Source organism: Rhinolophus sinicus, linkage group LG03 (assembly GCF_036562045.2).
Source record: "Rhinolophus sinicus isolate RSC01 linkage group LG03, ASM3656204v1, whole genome shotgun sequence".
Taxonomy (NCBI): domain Eukaryota; kingdom Metazoa; phylum Chordata; class Mammalia; order Chiroptera; family Rhinolophidae; genus Rhinolophus; species Rhinolophus sinicus.
In genome coordinates, this window is record NC_133753.1 from 140,153,564 (window position 1) to 140,171,653 (window position 18,090).

Here is an 18,090-nt window from a genome sequence, read left to right on the forward strand (position 1 = left end):
AGGAATGGGCTGCTGGCCATCAGGGCTTGTCTTACGGTCACTTTGTATTTGACAAAGAATAATGCAGAACTTTCTGAAATGTATCGTGGCAGCCCAAGGTTTAAATTAATGCCAGAGTAGGAAAAGTCATAACATAATTTTGAAAAGACACGATCATTCCTTTTTAGACAATTAGGCTTTTAGAATTTTCTGTGGACAAATTATCTCCTAACACTATAATCAGTATGAGGGAATCTCATTGAATCACAATAAAAAGACAAAATTACGATATATGGCATCTCAGTGGGTGTGTGTATATTACATAGGTAGTCTCCTTTGGTCGAATGTGGTGTGGGGCATGTGTCTGTGATTGCCAATGTGTGAAATACCTTTGCATGCACTGATAACAAGTATTTATTAAGTATATAACGGACAATCATAATTGATCAGAGGCAAGTGTAATATTAAAATGACCTGCTTATATAGTGTTTTTCACTTTTAAAGATTTTTCACATCCAGTTAAGTAATTTTTATCTGCACAATAACCTGTAAGACAGTCAGGCAATACTGACCTCATAAGATTGTGAATAGGCTATTCTTTCTTCTTTAGAAATGTTACTTTTTCCTCTAGTCCTCATTACACCAAAGGAGTTGAGTAAGCTTTATAATTACAAATGTTGTTTATTTGCTTGTTTGTTTTCCTGCATGTGAAGTCAATAAAAGGGGCTAAGTAGGCCTCAAAGCTGTAAGATACCAGACGCAGGCTGAAGGCATGTATACACATGTGCATATAAAGATGTGTTAGATTTCAAGACTACTAGTGTACTTTAATACGAATACATAAGAAGGACCCAGTTGACTTTGTCTCCTTCTCATGTACTTCTACAGCCACTCTCAATTCACTCCGGTACAGTCTTTTGGTATTTAGGGATCTTATGAATGATGGTGCTGTGCCCCCAAAACAAAACAAAACACAAAACAAAAATAAAAACAAACATTGGACTTCTTAGATAATGTGCCACACTCCAAATTTTTCAATTATTTTTTTTAAATCAAAATTTTCATAGTTCCCTGATTTCGCTAGGTATTTTTGTTTGTCTCAATCTAATAAACTAAATCATGCTAAGGTAGAAGTTACTGTGAATTCTTTGATACAGCAACTTACTTGGGAAAAATAAATCTCTCAAAGAAACTAGAAAGGCAATAATTTCTTATGTAAAGGGATAATTAGAGGAAGTACAGCTTCAAACAATGTGGCAGGAAAGCAAAGGTCTTCCTGGTACTCCTCCAACCATACTCTTAGTCAACTGCTTCCGTCATCTACCAATAAAGCTGCCTGAAGTTAACTGAAGGCTGAGAAGGCAGTGTTCTGCCTGGATGTACTTACAGGTCACCATGGATGAGTCCATAGATCTGTGGCATGCTCTGATGATAGATTCCTCTCAAGATCACTATGAGAAGAATCACCACAAAAGCTGGAAGTCCCCAACTCAGAAGGAAAAACAGCAGATATCGCCTCTCTGTGTGTTCATCATTCATCACCAGCACATACCAGAAATTCACAGACTAAGGAAGGAAACAGAACATAAAATGAACAGGTTCTGGTCTAATGGCACAGGATACAAACTCACTTGGCTTAGGCATGAAGAGTTAATTGGCCAGCAAAAGGCTAGTATCCACTTAACAATTATAGTGTTGAGGTGCTATTTTTAGTTAGTTCATACATTCATTCTTTCATATACCCAAGAAATTCAGGATACCTCAAAAGTCTAGAAAGACTGGGAAATAGTTAATTTATTGTACTTTTTATTTTCCTTAATTTGCTTTGATTTAATCTCATTCATAATCTGTGACTGTTCTGTAAATGTGTCTTTGAAGAAGCATAGAGTATATTCAAGGCCATTTCCCAGGTGAACAACTTCACGATGATAATGAAGTAAATAGCTCTACATTTGCAGACTTGTGGACAATTTTTATTTATTGAGGGCCTATCATGTGGCAGGGCCAGGCACTGCTCCGCGGAAAGGGGTTATAACTGTAAAGACAGCCCCAGTCTTAGGCCCCCTAGCAGGAGATATAGACAAATAAACAGAAAATGATTGCACAGAGAGAAAAGTACTGTGATGAGGTAGGTTTTGTGGTCATTTTTCCTTTTCAGTTTATAATCTCTCCTTTTCGTTCATTCACTTGACAAGCATTTATTGAGTGCTTACTAAATTTCAGGGACCATCTACGTACTTGGGATATAGCAATGAAAAAGATGGGGGAGGTATTTACTTTCTTGAATCTTGGTTTCCAGACAAGTGGGAAAAAGTAATTAAGGGGCATATTTATTTTATATTACATTTATATTTTATATATATATTTTATCTTATTAAGAGAAAAATATAAAAGGGACAAGTATATAGAGAGTGGATGGGTGAGGGAACACATTAGATAGAATAAGGAAACTGAGGCCTGGCGACATTGGGCCCAAATCCCACCCCTATCTAAGTCAAATCTACAATGTATATATTCTGCCTTCTAGTGTTCTCTTTCCATGAGGAGCACTTATGTATAATTTTGTACAAGCACATTAATGTCATATCATACGTACTTCACACAGTAATACTACTTATTCACTGGATAAATGCTCCTCAGTTTCACATGGTGTAAAGAGCATGAGTACAGATGAATCTCTCTCTCTCTCTCACACACACACACACACACACACACACACACACACACGTGGAATAACCTTGGACAAGTAACAACAATCCCAGAGCCTCAATTTCGTTCTGTGTACAATGAGGTTATCATAAAGATTAAAGGAGATATTACATATAAAGTGATGAGAACAGAGTTAGCACTGGAATAATGTTACCACCTCCCCTAAATCTTCTATTAGGATGACAGATATTATGAAAGGCAAGATAAATAGTTTAAGACAAAAAGTAAGCAGTGATACAATAGCAATTCTTTCAATGTGATAAATAAGCATGCCTGATGTTCGTGGGAAAGATTTCAGATGCTCTTTGCTAAGACTTCCAAGTAAGATTCGATCTGGACCAAATTAGCTTTGAGGAATTAGTATTCACTGGGCTAAACCAGGAAAGGATAAAAATATTTGGTTACTTGGAGATTTTTGTCTCTGAATTTTATTTCCTGGCAGCATTCCTTATCTTTATGTACATCAACGTATATCTGTAATTATGAAGCATGTTATGAATTGTTGCTTCTGTGACTTTGTTCTAACTTCTTTTTAAAAATTATTACCTCCAAGGGGGTTCCCCCTCTCTTTCTATAATTAGTACAGGGAGTGGACACAAATAAGTGGGACTGTATAAGTGTCTGATTCTGAGGTGATCCATACTGCGTGTTAGAGAGTGAAAATTCACACAAAGTAAGGATGATTAGCCCATCTCTAGAACAAAAATACTAATTATTTATTTTAAATAGATGTTTGTGTGTGTCCACATAACATGGTAATTCTGTGGTGGAAGAATCAGGAAGGAGAGTACAGACTGGTAAATGACTTCCAAGTTGATTCATCATGATAAAGATCGGGACACTTCCAAAACGTCTGCCATTAAATAGATGGTTATTAGTTCCTTTCAGCAGTTGCCTGATCTTTATTACAGGCTCAGATAAGACTGAGGCAAGTGTTAATGGTTTGTGAGACTTATACACGCAATGTTTTTGCTCCAAAAGAACACAAGGCACAGTTTTGCTGAATTCTTAAATACTCAGTTAAGCAAAACAAGCTCAAAAAGTCATAAGCTTTTGTCAATTAAGAAAAAAAAAGGGGGGCCAGCGTGGTGGTTCAGGTGGTTGGAGCGCCGTGCTCATAACGCTGGCTGCCATGAGTGGCCGGCAGCCAGCATGAAGGGCCAACAGCCAGTGTGAGCGGCTGGCAGCCAGCGAGAGCTACACGAACAGCGGACCAATGACTGGCGACCAACTGCCTGGGGGGGGGGGGGGAGAGCACAAGGCTCATAATACCAGCATGGGCCAGGGAGCTGTGTCCTACACAGCTAGACTGAGAAACAATGGCTTGAACCATTGTGGCGGGGGGGGGGGGGGGGGGGAGGCAGGGGAGTAGGCTGAGAAAGGGGAGAAAAAAAATCCCAACTGACTCTGGGTGATGAACACACAATGCAATATATAGATGATGTATTATAGAACTGTACACTTGAAACCTATGTAATTTTACTAACCAATGACACCCCAATAAATTTAATAAAATTTAAAAAAGAATTCCTTTCCTTCTCAAATGAATTCAATCACTAAGATATGCTCTAAGGACAGTATTTCCAATTGTATGTCATTTTATTTTGCTACAAAATAGAACTGCTATGTCATGAAACAACATTTAATTATTCTAGAAAATACTACATGGCCTAAATATAAGATTTGTTTTGACTAACTTACTTTGAGTTTTACTTGAAATTTAAAATATTTTAATATAGTATGGTAGGTACGTTTTGGGATATGCCTAGGTCATGAGCTCTCCTTCTCTAAACTCTGTGTCTCTACTCTTTTCTACTCCCCCACCCCACCCAACACATGCAGGGTGGGCTCATGACCCTGCTCCTCTGTTCACAACTGCTTTGATCCAGGGAGAAGGCTGACCCAGGCTAGACCAATTATTCAATTATTGATCACTGGATTTTAAAAAATTTGGTGATAGTCTAAGCTGGTCAACTGAGAAAAGAGGACATATGAACTTCAGTGATGGGGGTAGCAAAAACAGTGAAGAGAGAAAATGTGTTTGCAGAGAAGAAGAATGGACAACACCATCCATTCATGCTTGCAGTGCCTTTTGAGGTCCAAATGTATTTATAGTTCTTGGATTCAATGAGTTATCCTACATGCGTATTATTTATGATTTGAATGTTTGCTTAAAGTTATTCAACTTAGTTTTTCTTCATTGTTCAAAAATAAATAAATAAATAACTTGACCAAGATACATACATTGGTAACCTAAACCAGTTGGATTAAAACCTCCAGTTATTGTCATTCTATAAACAAAAAGAAGACAGTGGGACATCTGACTATATTCCTTCCCCTGTAATTATAGTTCCTCTTTTGGAATCTAAGGTAAGAGACCATTATGTTTGTATTGGGGTTGGTGCAAAAGTAATTGCAGTTTTTGCAGTTTATTTTTAAGCTTTTAAACCACAATTGCCTTTGCACCAACCTAATATAATAATTTTATGATGACAGATATATAGCATATGTGATCTGTGTGCCTTAGTGTCTCTGTGTTTATGTAATGTTGGAATTAACAGAATTATCAATACAAATTAAAGGTGTCACTCTCACCAAACATGCTTCATGGATTGAGCATGGTTTACGATTTACTGCCTATCTTACATTTTTCCTCCTGAAAGCTAAAAAAACTGAAAATTTCAATATCTAGGTCTCTAGTTACATGTCAGTCTCTAAACTTTAAATTTTTTTAGAAACATCTTATGGTCCACCTCAAGACATTACTATGTTGTCAAAATGATATTATCCCCAAATTTAACCCACTATATTAATCCAACTTGACTACAATTCATATAGACACAAAATACAAAGTTTCCTAGCACTAATGTGATGTAGGCTCTGAAGGCAAGTCCAAAAAGATTACAAAAATAATTTCAGAATTAGAAACCATCAAATTAGCCACCTTGACTAATTAGTCTTGACAAAGTAGCCTTCCTTCCTTCCTTCCTTCCTTCCTTCCTTCCTTCCTTCCTTCCTTCCCTCCCTCCCTCCCTCCCTCCCTCCCTCCCTCCCACAGGCATAAAATGAGAATGGGAGAAGTATATTTCTCAGAATTAGTAGGTAAAGCTGTCAGAATTTAAACTGATTTTGATTAAGATGCAAATCACCCAGCTAAAACACCCAAGTATAATTTGGGTCAAATATAGACAGAAATAAACTAAAAGACAGTGTATAAGTAAGGATATTTACACTCCTAAATAGAAATATCTATCTTTATAGTAACATTTTCAGTGAATACTATTGCTATTTTCTAAGTGACCACATAAAAAAAATTGAAGATATACCTTGTTCTCTGTTTGATTATCATAGGTCATAATTACGCTACCCTATGCTCCATAAAGACAAATTCATTAGTTTACTTACATAATATACACTAATATATGGGAGAAATGCCTTTTCTTTTTTTAAAATTAAAAATAGGCTGCTTGAACCCCATAAATTTTCATGGTATGTTAGATAAGATTGGTATCTCGCCTGCCATTTAATATTTGGTTATCACTTGTGTCACCAGAAACCTTGGACTAATTTATAGCATCAACTTTAGTCAGAGATCATAGATGCTATTAATTCTGTCATTACCATACGTTCTTAGTCATTCATTTCAAAGGAGAGTCTAATAAACGTTACCACATGTCATTGCTCTAGGTATCCTCTCTCTTTCTTAACAATTTTTGCATGAAATAAATTGTAAGGCTTTTTGAGGATTGGAGAAATCAGTATTTCCTGGATATGTCATTTTTATCTTGGTAATTACCAGCTTGTTGTCTTTGATGTTCCCTCCCAAATTAAATCAATGACAAAGGAAAAACATGGTTAATTTTATCATTTCCCTTTCTGTTGCTATGCTCTGGCACTAAGTACCCTTCTGCTAAGAATTAAATAAGATGTATATATACTTCTTCATTGCCTTATGATATGGAGATATTAGGGCCCAAGATGTGAATGCTCAAATACAATTGTCAAATGATTTCTAACTTTATTCTACCACTTAGAAAATATGTTCTTCAAATAAGCTTTAGTTTCCAAATAAAACATAATTTTGAGTAAGCTGCGTCCTAGGCATGGGATGGACAGACTACAAGGACAATCCAAGATTTGGATATTGTTTATAATTGAAGCAGATTGCTATATGATTTAACATGGAGACAGGAAATGATCATAAAACTCAGCCAAATGAACACAAAGACAAAATTAAGTTTCTATTTACTTAATAGATACTCGTGTCTCAAATAATTTACTTGTGATTTATTTCTTTCATGGATTAACTCATAGTCTGGCAGTCCATTTGATAGCATATTTCATGTAGATGTTAACAGTAAAGGCATGAATTCTAGGAATTTAGTCTATGGATAGTCCATAAGTAAACAAATATTCAGAGTGCAAGAGTATTCAAGGAAACACTCTTTACAATAGCAAAAATAACTGAATATAACCAGCATTTCATTAATAGGAGACCAGAAAAATAAATTATGGAAAAACCATATTATAGAACAGGAAAAAAAGTATATCTGTACATGGGTAAATGTATATATGTATATACATAAAAATATATATACACTATATAAATATATATACTATATGTACACTTACAAGAACATACACATATGTCCTTATTTATATATTTATAAATATTTGTGTATTTGTGGAATATTTCTGGAGGGATACATAGGAAATCTAACAGTGTTTACCATTGGGGGTAGGGTTTAGAGTAGAGCAGAAGGTAGAGAGTGTGTGAAGTAGGGAGAAATAGATGCACTTTTCATTTTATATTTCTCTGTAGTGTTTGATTATGTTTTGTACCATTAGTACATGCTATTTCTAAAATGAAAACAAATCAAAACAGGAAAAGGAAATGAAACTAGAACAATAACATCTAGAAAAGTAGAGTAAAAATATTACAAGAGTTTAACTTCTTACTGTCAATATTTCTTCAAGTAGACGTGACCCTACTTTTGTAAGGTAGTGGGAAATTATTTCAGTAATTTCACAGAGTGCTCTTACATGAAGAGCAAACAAAAGGATAACTAAATTTCCATAGCCAAAAAGCGAATATAGGAGTTGTTTGTTTAAAAAAAAATAAGCAAAATAATTTGTTACTATATTCCCATCATGCAGATCATGATTTCCCTGTCAAAGAAAATGGAAGCCTAAAGAAGCAGAGTCAAGACCACCAGTTATGTACACTGCTATGAGCCATGCATATGTTTATTTAGTGAAAAGGTTAAATGTTATCCAGCTTGCTAAGGCTTTTCAGCTAGTTATTGTCTGCTTCACTCTAACTCTCTCTACTATGTTAAGCTAATTCCCTTTCGAAAAAAAAAGTAAACTATATTGAAAAAGCAGAATATTCAACATTTTCAAAAATCTATGGAATATTAGCTATACATCATTGTTTAGACAAAAATACAGGTAAACATGTAGGGAGTATACAGTCTGTGCTAGGCATCATTCTAAGCTCTTTCCATGTATTAATTAACTTTATCTTTTGATAATTCTCAAAAAGAGGTACTGTTATTACAAATCTTAATATTCAGATAAGAAAAGCTAGGCTAGGAGAAGTTATATAATTTGTTTACCAATAAACTTTTCTTTAGCTACTCTAAAATATAATCCAATTTTACTATAATGTATTAAAAGATATAATATAAAAATAAAATAACTTTTAAAGATAGTCACTTAAATGCATTTAATCTATGATTGAATATATGAAGCAGATCAAAATATACAATTCTGACATGCCTAGCCCAATGATCAAAAGTTAATGATTAACTTTTTGTCATTATAAGTTATGCACACACATACATATATCAAATTCTCTCCTATACTGCTAAAAAATATGAAGTAGTCTCATTAGATGTTAATGCTTTTTTCATTTTTTCTGTCCTATTTGACTAACATGATTGAATTAACAGTAGTCTAATCTTTTACATAATGTTTGAAAAATGCTGTCTAGTTTAAAATATATATATATTTTAGCAGACTATTTTATAAATGGGAAAACACAGGTTGGTAAAGTGACAACTTCTGACCACAAACTAACTCATTAGAAGTAACCTACCTAGAATAAGAAGTTATTGAATTTTCCCCTTGTGGTCACACCACAAACCACGAAAAATATGTGGTGTACCATCTGAAATACATTAAACTTTACTGGTACTTTAGTTTTCCTAGACCATTATCCATATAGAAATCTAATTAGTTTACTAAATGTGCATCAACCACAGTCATATTTACTTAATTAAGACTTGACGAAGAAATATAATCTCTAGGAAGTTGGGTGAAATCTCATATGCCATCCTAACTCTCCCCCAAAGCAGCGAATGCATCTAAAACATGTTTGAAAGTTAGTCATTTCTCGCTGTTTGAATATATTTCAGTGAGTGGATGTTCTCTAGTTTTAGACACAGCCTCTTCAACTTTGACAGTTTTATTGGTTACAAAAGTTCTTAATTTCAACATCTGGGGGAGAGTTAGGATGAATATGAGATTTCACCCAACTTAATAGAGATTGGTGCATTCTAAGACAAAAAAACAAACAAAAACTCACAGACACAGAAAAGTTTAGTGGTTACCAGAGGGTAAGGAGGATTGCGGGATAGTAGATGAAGGTAAAGGGGGTCAAATATGGTGATGGCAGGTGAACTGACTCTCGGTGGTGAACACACAATGTAATATATAGATGATGTATTACAGAATTGTACACTTGAAACATACAATTTTACTAACGAAAGTCACTCCAATAAATTGAATAAAAATTAAAAATAAATGTTCCTGGGGTCGGCCCGGTGGCTCAGGTGGTTAGAGCTCCATGCTCCTAACTCCGAAGGCTGCCGCTTCGATTCCCACATGGGCCAGTGGGCTCTCAACCACAAGGTTGCCGGTTCAACTCCTCGAGTCCCGCAAGGGATGGTGGGCTCCGCCCCCTGCAACTAAGATTGAACAGGCACCTTGAGCTGAGCTGCCTCCCGGATGGTTCAGTTGGTTGGAGCACGCTCTCAACCACAAGGTTGCCAGTTCAATTCCTTGACTCCTGCAAGGGATGGTGGGCTTCGCCCCCTGCAACTAAAATTGAACATGGCACCTTGAGCTGAGCTGCCGCTGAGCTCCCGGATGGCTCAGTTGGTTGGAGTGCATCCTCTCAACCACAAGGTTGCCGGTTCGACCCTCACAAGGGATGGTGGGCTGTGCCCCCTGCAACTAGAAACAGCAACTGAACCTGGAGCTGAGCTGTGCCCTCCACAACTAAGACTGAAAGACAACAACTTGAAGCTGAACAGTACCCTCCACAACTAAGATTGAAAGGACAACAACTTGACTTGGAAAAAAAGGCCTGGAAGTACATACTGTTCCCCAATAAAGTCCTGTTCCCCTTCCCCAATTAAAAAAAAAAAAGTTCTTAATGTAAATCAAATTTGTTTCCCTAATTTTTGACCCATTTGCTCTGGTTCTTCCAAATAGAGCTATATAGCACCCTCTTTCTTGTAGCAGCTCTTTCAAAATTTGTAGACAGCCATCCTATCTCCCTAAGTTCTTTCCAGGTTACTTGTCCCCAGCTGCCTCAAAAGTTTCTTAAAGGACTGTTTTCTGACTTAACCATTGGCTGATTATTGTTCCCGATGAAGCATGATTCATGAAAGTGGTTAAGGGTCCCAACATTAGCTGGACACTGCAGATTAGAATGTAACCACAGCTCCCCCAGCTGCCTCCATACTGTTATTAATGTACCCCAGGTCTGTGTTGTTTTTGTAGTTAACTATAGTCGCTATGTTTTAAGCAATTTGGTCACATATTAGATTCCTGAGTTTGTGTTAAAGTAAAATTTCAAGTTGTTTACATTAACCCCCACATTTTTCACTCTAGTTTTCAATCTGTCATTACAGTTTCTTTGTACTGGTTCCACCTGTATTCTTAACGTGGGGAGCTTGCTGTTTTAACTATCTTTTCAGCTCTGTATCATCTGCATGCTTGATAAGACTAGTTTCCTGTGTTTTCATCCAAGTCACTCATCAAAAACTGAATAGGTCAGGGACATTGGCAAAGACCTTCAGCACACCACTGGGGACTTTAGCCCAAGCAGATAAATGACAACATACACAGGCACACATAAAAAGTTCAGCTTAAACTCCTAAAGAATTTTGTAATCAGAGAGTATTTAACTAGCAACAGGTATTTAATTTCAGCAGATATTTAAGGTTTATGTTACATGGTTTTGATTTATTTTTACTTTTTAATTGTTTTTTGGGGCTTTAGAGAATGCCATAAACTTCTATAATTAGAGCTGCTCAAAATGCTATAAAACAATTATTCTATGAGGTAGGAATTATTATTCCTATATGCAGATTTAAAAACAAAACTTGGAGAGAGTCAACAACTTGATTAAAGTTATAAAGATAGAATTCAAACCCAAATGCAGGGGTCCAATTGTTCCAACGAGTTCTATTAACTAATAGTTCAGTTCTCCTCTCCTTCAGTTCCCACCGCTATAATATCATACCTGGGAAAATATCCCTTCCTTGAGTCTGTATGGTATTCTTTCATAATAATACCGCCTCACTTTCTTTCAATATTGCTATATGGTGGAAATCCCACATTCTTCTAATTAAAAAAAAAAATAAAAAAGAATATGCAAGTGCCTGAATTTATCCATGTGCATAAAATAGTTTTCATGCATACTCAGAAACACATATGTAATTATTTCTATCACATGAAAGATTTAGCAATACTATTTTGTAGAAAGCATTATCAAAGGCAGTATTTCAGTGGAGCCAATTAGCAACATTATTACTGCTGTAGTGATCCAATTCTTACATTAGACTCTTTATCAAGAAAATCAGCACAGGACAATAGAGAGAATTTGGGATTTTAGTCAGAAAAGGAGAGTTCAAATCTTTCTAACATTTACTAGTGCCTCAGGAGAGTATGTATGACTCCTCGGGTCTCACTCTGTACTGTCTCCCAAAGTGATTTCTTTCAAAACAATGGTTCGATTTTACAACTCTAAGTCAACAATTTTCTAATGTATTTCTATAGTGTGTGCCTCTATTCTGAGATTTAGTTCTGTCTATCCCACTTCTCTTCAAGTCCCCATTGGTCGCACAGGATTTCCACATTGAGCATGTCCTAAACAAACAAAAAAACTCCATCATCTTTCCTCCAATCTTCAGTGATCATTATTTCAGTCCAATACAACCATCCACCATCCACTTATACCAGAAACTTGGGAAATAGCCTTGGTTCCACCTTCTGCATTCTTCATAACCAACCACTACCTCTTATAGTTCTACGTAGAAAAAGAAAAATCTCAAAAGTTGTCCACTTCCTTTGCTTCTTCTGCCACCTTCCTGGTTCACACCACCATGTTCTCTCCCCTGGATACAGCTAATGCTACAAAATTTGCCTCCATGTCAACTATTTCCTGTCTCCAATTCACTACAAACAGGGAGAGATTTCTAAAATCCAAATCTTGTCATGTCACTCCCTTGCTTAAAATAATTCTATGATTTCCCCTAGAAAAAAGTTCAGATTTCTTTCTGTGCCTTAGCGGATGGCTCACATCACAAGCCTCATATCCTACCACTCCCTTGTTCCAACCCTACTAGATTTCTTTTCATTTCCTCAAATTCACTATTCTCTCTAATGTTGCACAGCTTACAAGGTTTTTCTTGCATTGATCTCCCGGGAATGCAGTGATGGAATTACTTTCACTTCAGTATAAAGACTATCAGATAAGAAAACCACTCCATCTTGATTCATTGGAAAGTTGAAGGGTGGGGCAGGGGGGTGGGGAGGAAATGAGGTACCAACCTGAATGAGCATCCAGCTAAACTGGCACAGATACAGGTAATGTGTGACAGCAGCCACGGCTGAACAGCTCTCATCAGCGAGTTGGGGACTCGCATATGCAGATGCCAGAAACACAATCTGTAAGAAATAAATACTTTTATTTTAAAATCATGCTAAAAATCAATCAAGAATATTCAGAAAATAAACTGTGTTCTCATCAGAATCTATGATTCAATGACTCAAAGGGACAGTAAGTTGATTTGCTGCCCAGCCTGAAATGACTAAGTCTTCCAAAAATGGCAATACATAGATTTTTATATTTCTAAGAAACAATAAATTATGTGAATTTATGCTACATGTTGCTTGGGGCTGTGAAGAGGAAATTCTCAAAGTAAACCTTGTTCTTATCAGTGTTGGACAAAAATGCCATGAAATACATATATTTTAGCTAAATAGAAAAGAGAAACGAGAGCGGAAATACCATTCTTTGTTTAAGCCAAAACTAATAGGAGAGAAAAGAAGTAAAACCTCTAACTTTACCCTCATGTGCATCCTCTTGTTAAATTCTCAACAAATTAAAATTTCAAATCCTAAAATTAGTCCTTGTGTTTTTATTTCAACTGCTCTCAAGCTTTTGTTCAAAACTAGCATTCACAATGAGGCCTCTCTTAACGATACTATTTAAAATTGTACCCTTTCCTTTTTTCCTTCCCACCCACATGATTCCTTACCCATACTTTTCTTTCTTTCTTTTCTTTTTTTTTTTTTAAACAGACTTATTACCTTCTAACATGCTCTATAATTTGCTTATTTATGATGGACAAATGAGTTCCATGAAAAAATAAACAAATTTGCCTTTCCAGAACATATCACAAACAGCTTTTGAGCGATTAGAGCTTATTTTACAAACATGCTTAGATATTCCTAGATTTTAGCTTCTAACTTCTAAATTGTAAACTATTATAGGTCATAAATTTAACCTTCCTAAAGTCAACAAATATTCATTGAACACTCAGCACAATAACCAAAAGACCTTAGCAACACAGAACTGTGAGATTCAGCCAAAAAAAAAGGAATAATTTTACCATTTCATGTTCTTTCTTTTCACAGAATGGCATCTATTTCCATAAAGTCTGTATACATGTACCTACAATAAATTTGAGTCTCTCTAATTCAGATTCTATAATATGGATTGTGCGGAAGTTTTGTTCTGATCAATCTGAACAGTTTGCTATGTAAAATAATAATGTAATCCAAATTGTAATGGAATAATCCTAGTTTTACGCATTCTATGAAATTATTTATAAATGGTATGCTAATTTAAATAATTACTATTCTTTTTGATATTTTCTTTGAATGAAATTAGTACAGGATATTGTTTAAAACTATATTTACTTTCAGAATACAGTTTTAACACCCCACATTCCATTCTTAAGGTATGACTTCACATTTTGTTATGTTTTAATGTCTTTTTCTAAATTATAAGAAGACCAATCTACTTTTGTAAACTATGAACATTTATCCAGAATGTTCTCAGAATTATGAGAAATACTTTTGTCTATATGGGAGATAAGTCAAGAAGAGAAAGCTGAGGGGTCACAATGCACACTGCTACCACAGGGATGAGCTAAGAATACTTCGAGAACCAGCTTGTACATGTAACCAGGCCTATCTAAAATTTAATTAAATTGAATTAAAACAAAAATTAAATGGTTATAGTAAAATAAAATAAAATCTCCTAGCACATTTAGTTCACACATCTTTAAGAGACATAAATTAGAAAAAGATGAAGCTATACCATTGTTCTTTTACTCAAACACATAGAGATGACCAGGAAAAAGATTATTTTCACAGTCAGTTTTCTGGATGCATTAAGTTGAATACGGTAAGGAAAAAAAAAACCCAGAAAATTTTCAAAGGTTCTCAGTCATTCATGTATTGATTCATTCAGTAAGTGTCTGAATACCTATAATCTACAAAGCATTATGCTATCTATGCAAGTTTAAGAATATGATGGCAGAAAACTACTGTGCACTAGCAAGGTGCTCCATGGTGTGTGTGTGTGTGTGTGTGTGTGTGTGTGTGTGTGTCCCTCATATTAATGATGTGAAGCATTAATGTTTTTATCCCAATTTAATAAATGATGAAAGAGGATATGAGAGGGTAACTGAGTTGTTTAAGGGTCATTGAAGAAGTTTTGAAGTGGGATTCAAATCCTGGTGTTCTCCTCTGTAAGACCAGAGTTCTTTCTAGAACACCATGTTACTGACTACAAAGCTAAATCAAGAACAAGTCCTATCTCAAAGGGATGAAATTCTAGTTCACTTTTTCTCAATTCTTTTTAACCCACGGTCCACCATAGGTTCATGATAGCAATAGAATATAATGCAATAGGGAATATAATAATATTCTTAATTCTACATTGATGTAACATACATCCATTTTAATTAAAGAGAAAAGAAAAATAAATATATTTACCAAAAGAGTGTATCTGATATATTTTGTTAATAACTTAGAAATTTTTTTACTTCTTCTGGTTGATTAGAACTCTAGTGTAACAGGCAAGGGAGGAAATGAAAAAGGGGGGAAATAGTTTTTTCTTTTCTTTTCTTTCTTTCAAATATATATATGGCATGTATCTCTGCTTGGTTGGGCTAAATAATAACTAATAATAAAAAATTTTTTCTTGTAAACCTCAATTCTCAGTATTCCTTAATATATACTTCCCCCACCGCATACGCACACAAACACACTTATGGGCATTCTCATTCCTCTGTCTATGAAATGACCTTTCTACTCTACATCTTAACTAAAACCTTCTCCATTTTTATAAGACCAGTTCAAATTCCACATGCCTACTTTGATCATGATAGACTCCTAGACTTTCCTTATTTTTTTTTAAGTGGCACAATACTTGTTACTGAGCATTCACAATGAGCCAAATGTTGTCCTCACTAGTAGGAGAGTGTCTAAAGGCAAAGCTAGACACACGATGCAATAAAATACGACAGATATGGAGTAAATTATCAGGAGGATGCGGTGCCAAGATTGATTAGTTCTGCTTGTGAGAGTCAAAGAAATATTCAAGGAGGAAACAGAATTGCTTTGGCTTGGCCTACAAGTCCCATCTGCCCCACCTTTTCTTCTGAAGCTTATTTTCCACAAGACCTTCCAAAAGTTCTACTCGACACTGATTGTTATTCCATAAAACATGTTCCATCATCTCTCAACTCTTTGCATTTGTTCTCGTTCTTCCTTCTAGCTAGAGTTTCTGTTTCTCATCTTCCTCTGTTAAAAATCATGTCCATTTTTCAAGGCATGATTGAAATGTCAACACTATTATGACTATACGGCTATTTCTTTCAACCACAAACAAACTTTTTCCTCCTGTGAATTTTTAAAACAGGATTTTATTAACATAAGGACTGGTTTTCTTATGAGCCCCAGTTTTCCCAATTCTTAGATAAAATCAGCCTTAATCTCTTGGATACTGTCAACTCCAAGAGATTAAAAATCAGCCTTAATCTTTTGGAAAACTGTCAACTTCAAAAAGACAACGATTCAATCTTATCGTCTAGTATAACTATTTTGAAATACATTTCTTAAAAAAGAAAACATAGCTAGTATTCACTATCCTGTACAGACCCTATCATGGATTTTAAGCATAGTGTTTTCTAAAACAGCCTTATTGAAGTATGATTGACAGATAATAAATGGCACATAAAGTATATGAACTCATAAGCTTTGACACATACATATACCTATGAAACCAGCATCACAATCAAAATAATTAATATGTACATCATCCCCAAAAGTTTCCTCGTGACCTTCATCATACTTCCCCACACCATTGCTTCTCACATCTCCCAAACATCCTGTTTTCTATCACTACACATTAGTTTGCATTTACTAGAATTTTATGTAACTGGAATCATATGTACTCGTTTTTTCTCTAGTGTATTTCACTCAGCCTAATTATTTTGAGAGTCATCCAAAATAATGTATCAATAGTTCATTCTCTTTTTATTGTTGAGTAGTATTCCAATTATGTGTCCTTTCATATGTTGATGGATAGTTGGGTTGTTTCCAGTTTTTGACCTTGACAAATAAAGCTGTCTTGAATGTACAAGTCTTTGTATGGACATATGCTTTCATTTATCTTGAGTAAATATCTAGGAGAGGAATAGCTGGATCATATGGTGACTGTGAAATTAATACTTTAAAAAATTGATAAATTATTTTCCAAAGTGGTTGTAACATTTTACATTCTCCGAAGTAAAATTTTACATTCTCCCCGGCAATGTGTAAGTGGGCAGTTGCTCCACATTCTCACTAAAACTTGTTATGGTGAGTTAGTTTTTAAGATTTTAGCATGTCTAATAGGTACGCAGTAGTTCCTCGGTGTGGTGTTAATTTACATTTTGTTATGTTTTTCGTTTTTGTTTTTGTTTTGCATATGCCTTATCAGGTGAAGTTCCCCTATATTACTCCTTTTTGGGAGTTTTTATCAGGAATGGATACTAAATTTTAGCAAATGCTATTTCTCTATTAAGATTGTAAAAATATGATTCAATTTTTGTTAATGTCATAAATTACATCAATTAAATGTTTGAATATTAAAACCAACTTTGCATTGCTGGGAATAGTTACCACTTTGTTGTGATGTATTATCCTTTTGATTTACTAAAATTGTATTAAGAATGTCTCCATCAATGTTCATGAGGACAACTGGTTGGAATTTTCTTTCTTGTAATGTCTTTGTCTCATATTTTTATCAGAGTAATTCTGGTTTCAGAGAGTGAGATGGGAAGTTTTCCTCTTTTTCAATTTTCTGGAAGAATTTCTGTAGAACTTCTAGTGTATTTTCCTTAAATGTTCAGTAAAATTATATTAAGTTTTCTTAGTGGGAAGATTTTTAAATATAAATTTAATTTCTTTAATAGATATTGTGCTATTCAAGTAACCTATTTCTTCTTGAATGAGTTTTGGTAATATGTGCCTTTTAAAGAATTTGACGATTTCACTGAAATTAGCAAATTGATTGGTATAAAATTATGTATAATATTCCTTGCTATCCTTTTTAAAAAAAATTTTATTGGGGGATATTGGGGAACAGTAAGTTTCTCCAGGGCCCATTAGCTCCAAGTCATTGTCCTTCAATCTAGTTGTGCAGCTCAGCTCCAAGTCCAGTCACCGTTTTCAATCTTTAGTTGTAGGGGGAGCAGCCCACCATCCCATGCAGGAACTGAACTGGCAACCTTGTTAAGAGCTCGCGCTCTAACTAACTGAGCCATCTGGCTGAACTCCTACCTATCCTTTTAAGATCTATTTCATTGATTTCTGTTCTGCTCTTTATTATCTATGTCCTCTATGTATTTTTAGTTTAAAAATAGTTTTACTTTTGATGCTTTCATTTTCATTCAGTTCAAAATACTTTGAAATTTTTCTATTGATTTCTTTGTTGACCTATGGATTATTTTTATTAATTAGTTTCCAAATATTTGAGGATGTGCCAACTATCTTTCTGTTGTTGGTTTCTAATTTAATCTCATTGTGGTCAGAGGACATGCTCTGTAT

At 35.0% G+C, this 18,090-nt stretch overlaps 1 protein-coding gene across 1 annotated transcript in view; it reads right to left on the reverse strand.

Moving 5' to 3' along the window:
* The window catches only part of ADGRV1 (adhesion G protein-coupled receptor V1), a 503,501-nt gene that overhangs the window by 165,545 nt on the left and 319,866 nt on the right, over positions 1–18,090 (reverse strand). The window contains exons 84-85 of the mRNA XM_019734240.2: positions 12,535–12,651; positions 1,367–1,545 (exon numbers count right to left, since the gene is read on the reverse strand). Coding sequence (XP_019589799.2) covers positions 1,367–1,545; positions 12,535–12,651 — 296 coding nt within the window. The remainder of the gene's footprint in view (positions 1–1,366; positions 1,546–12,534; positions 12,652–18,090) is intronic.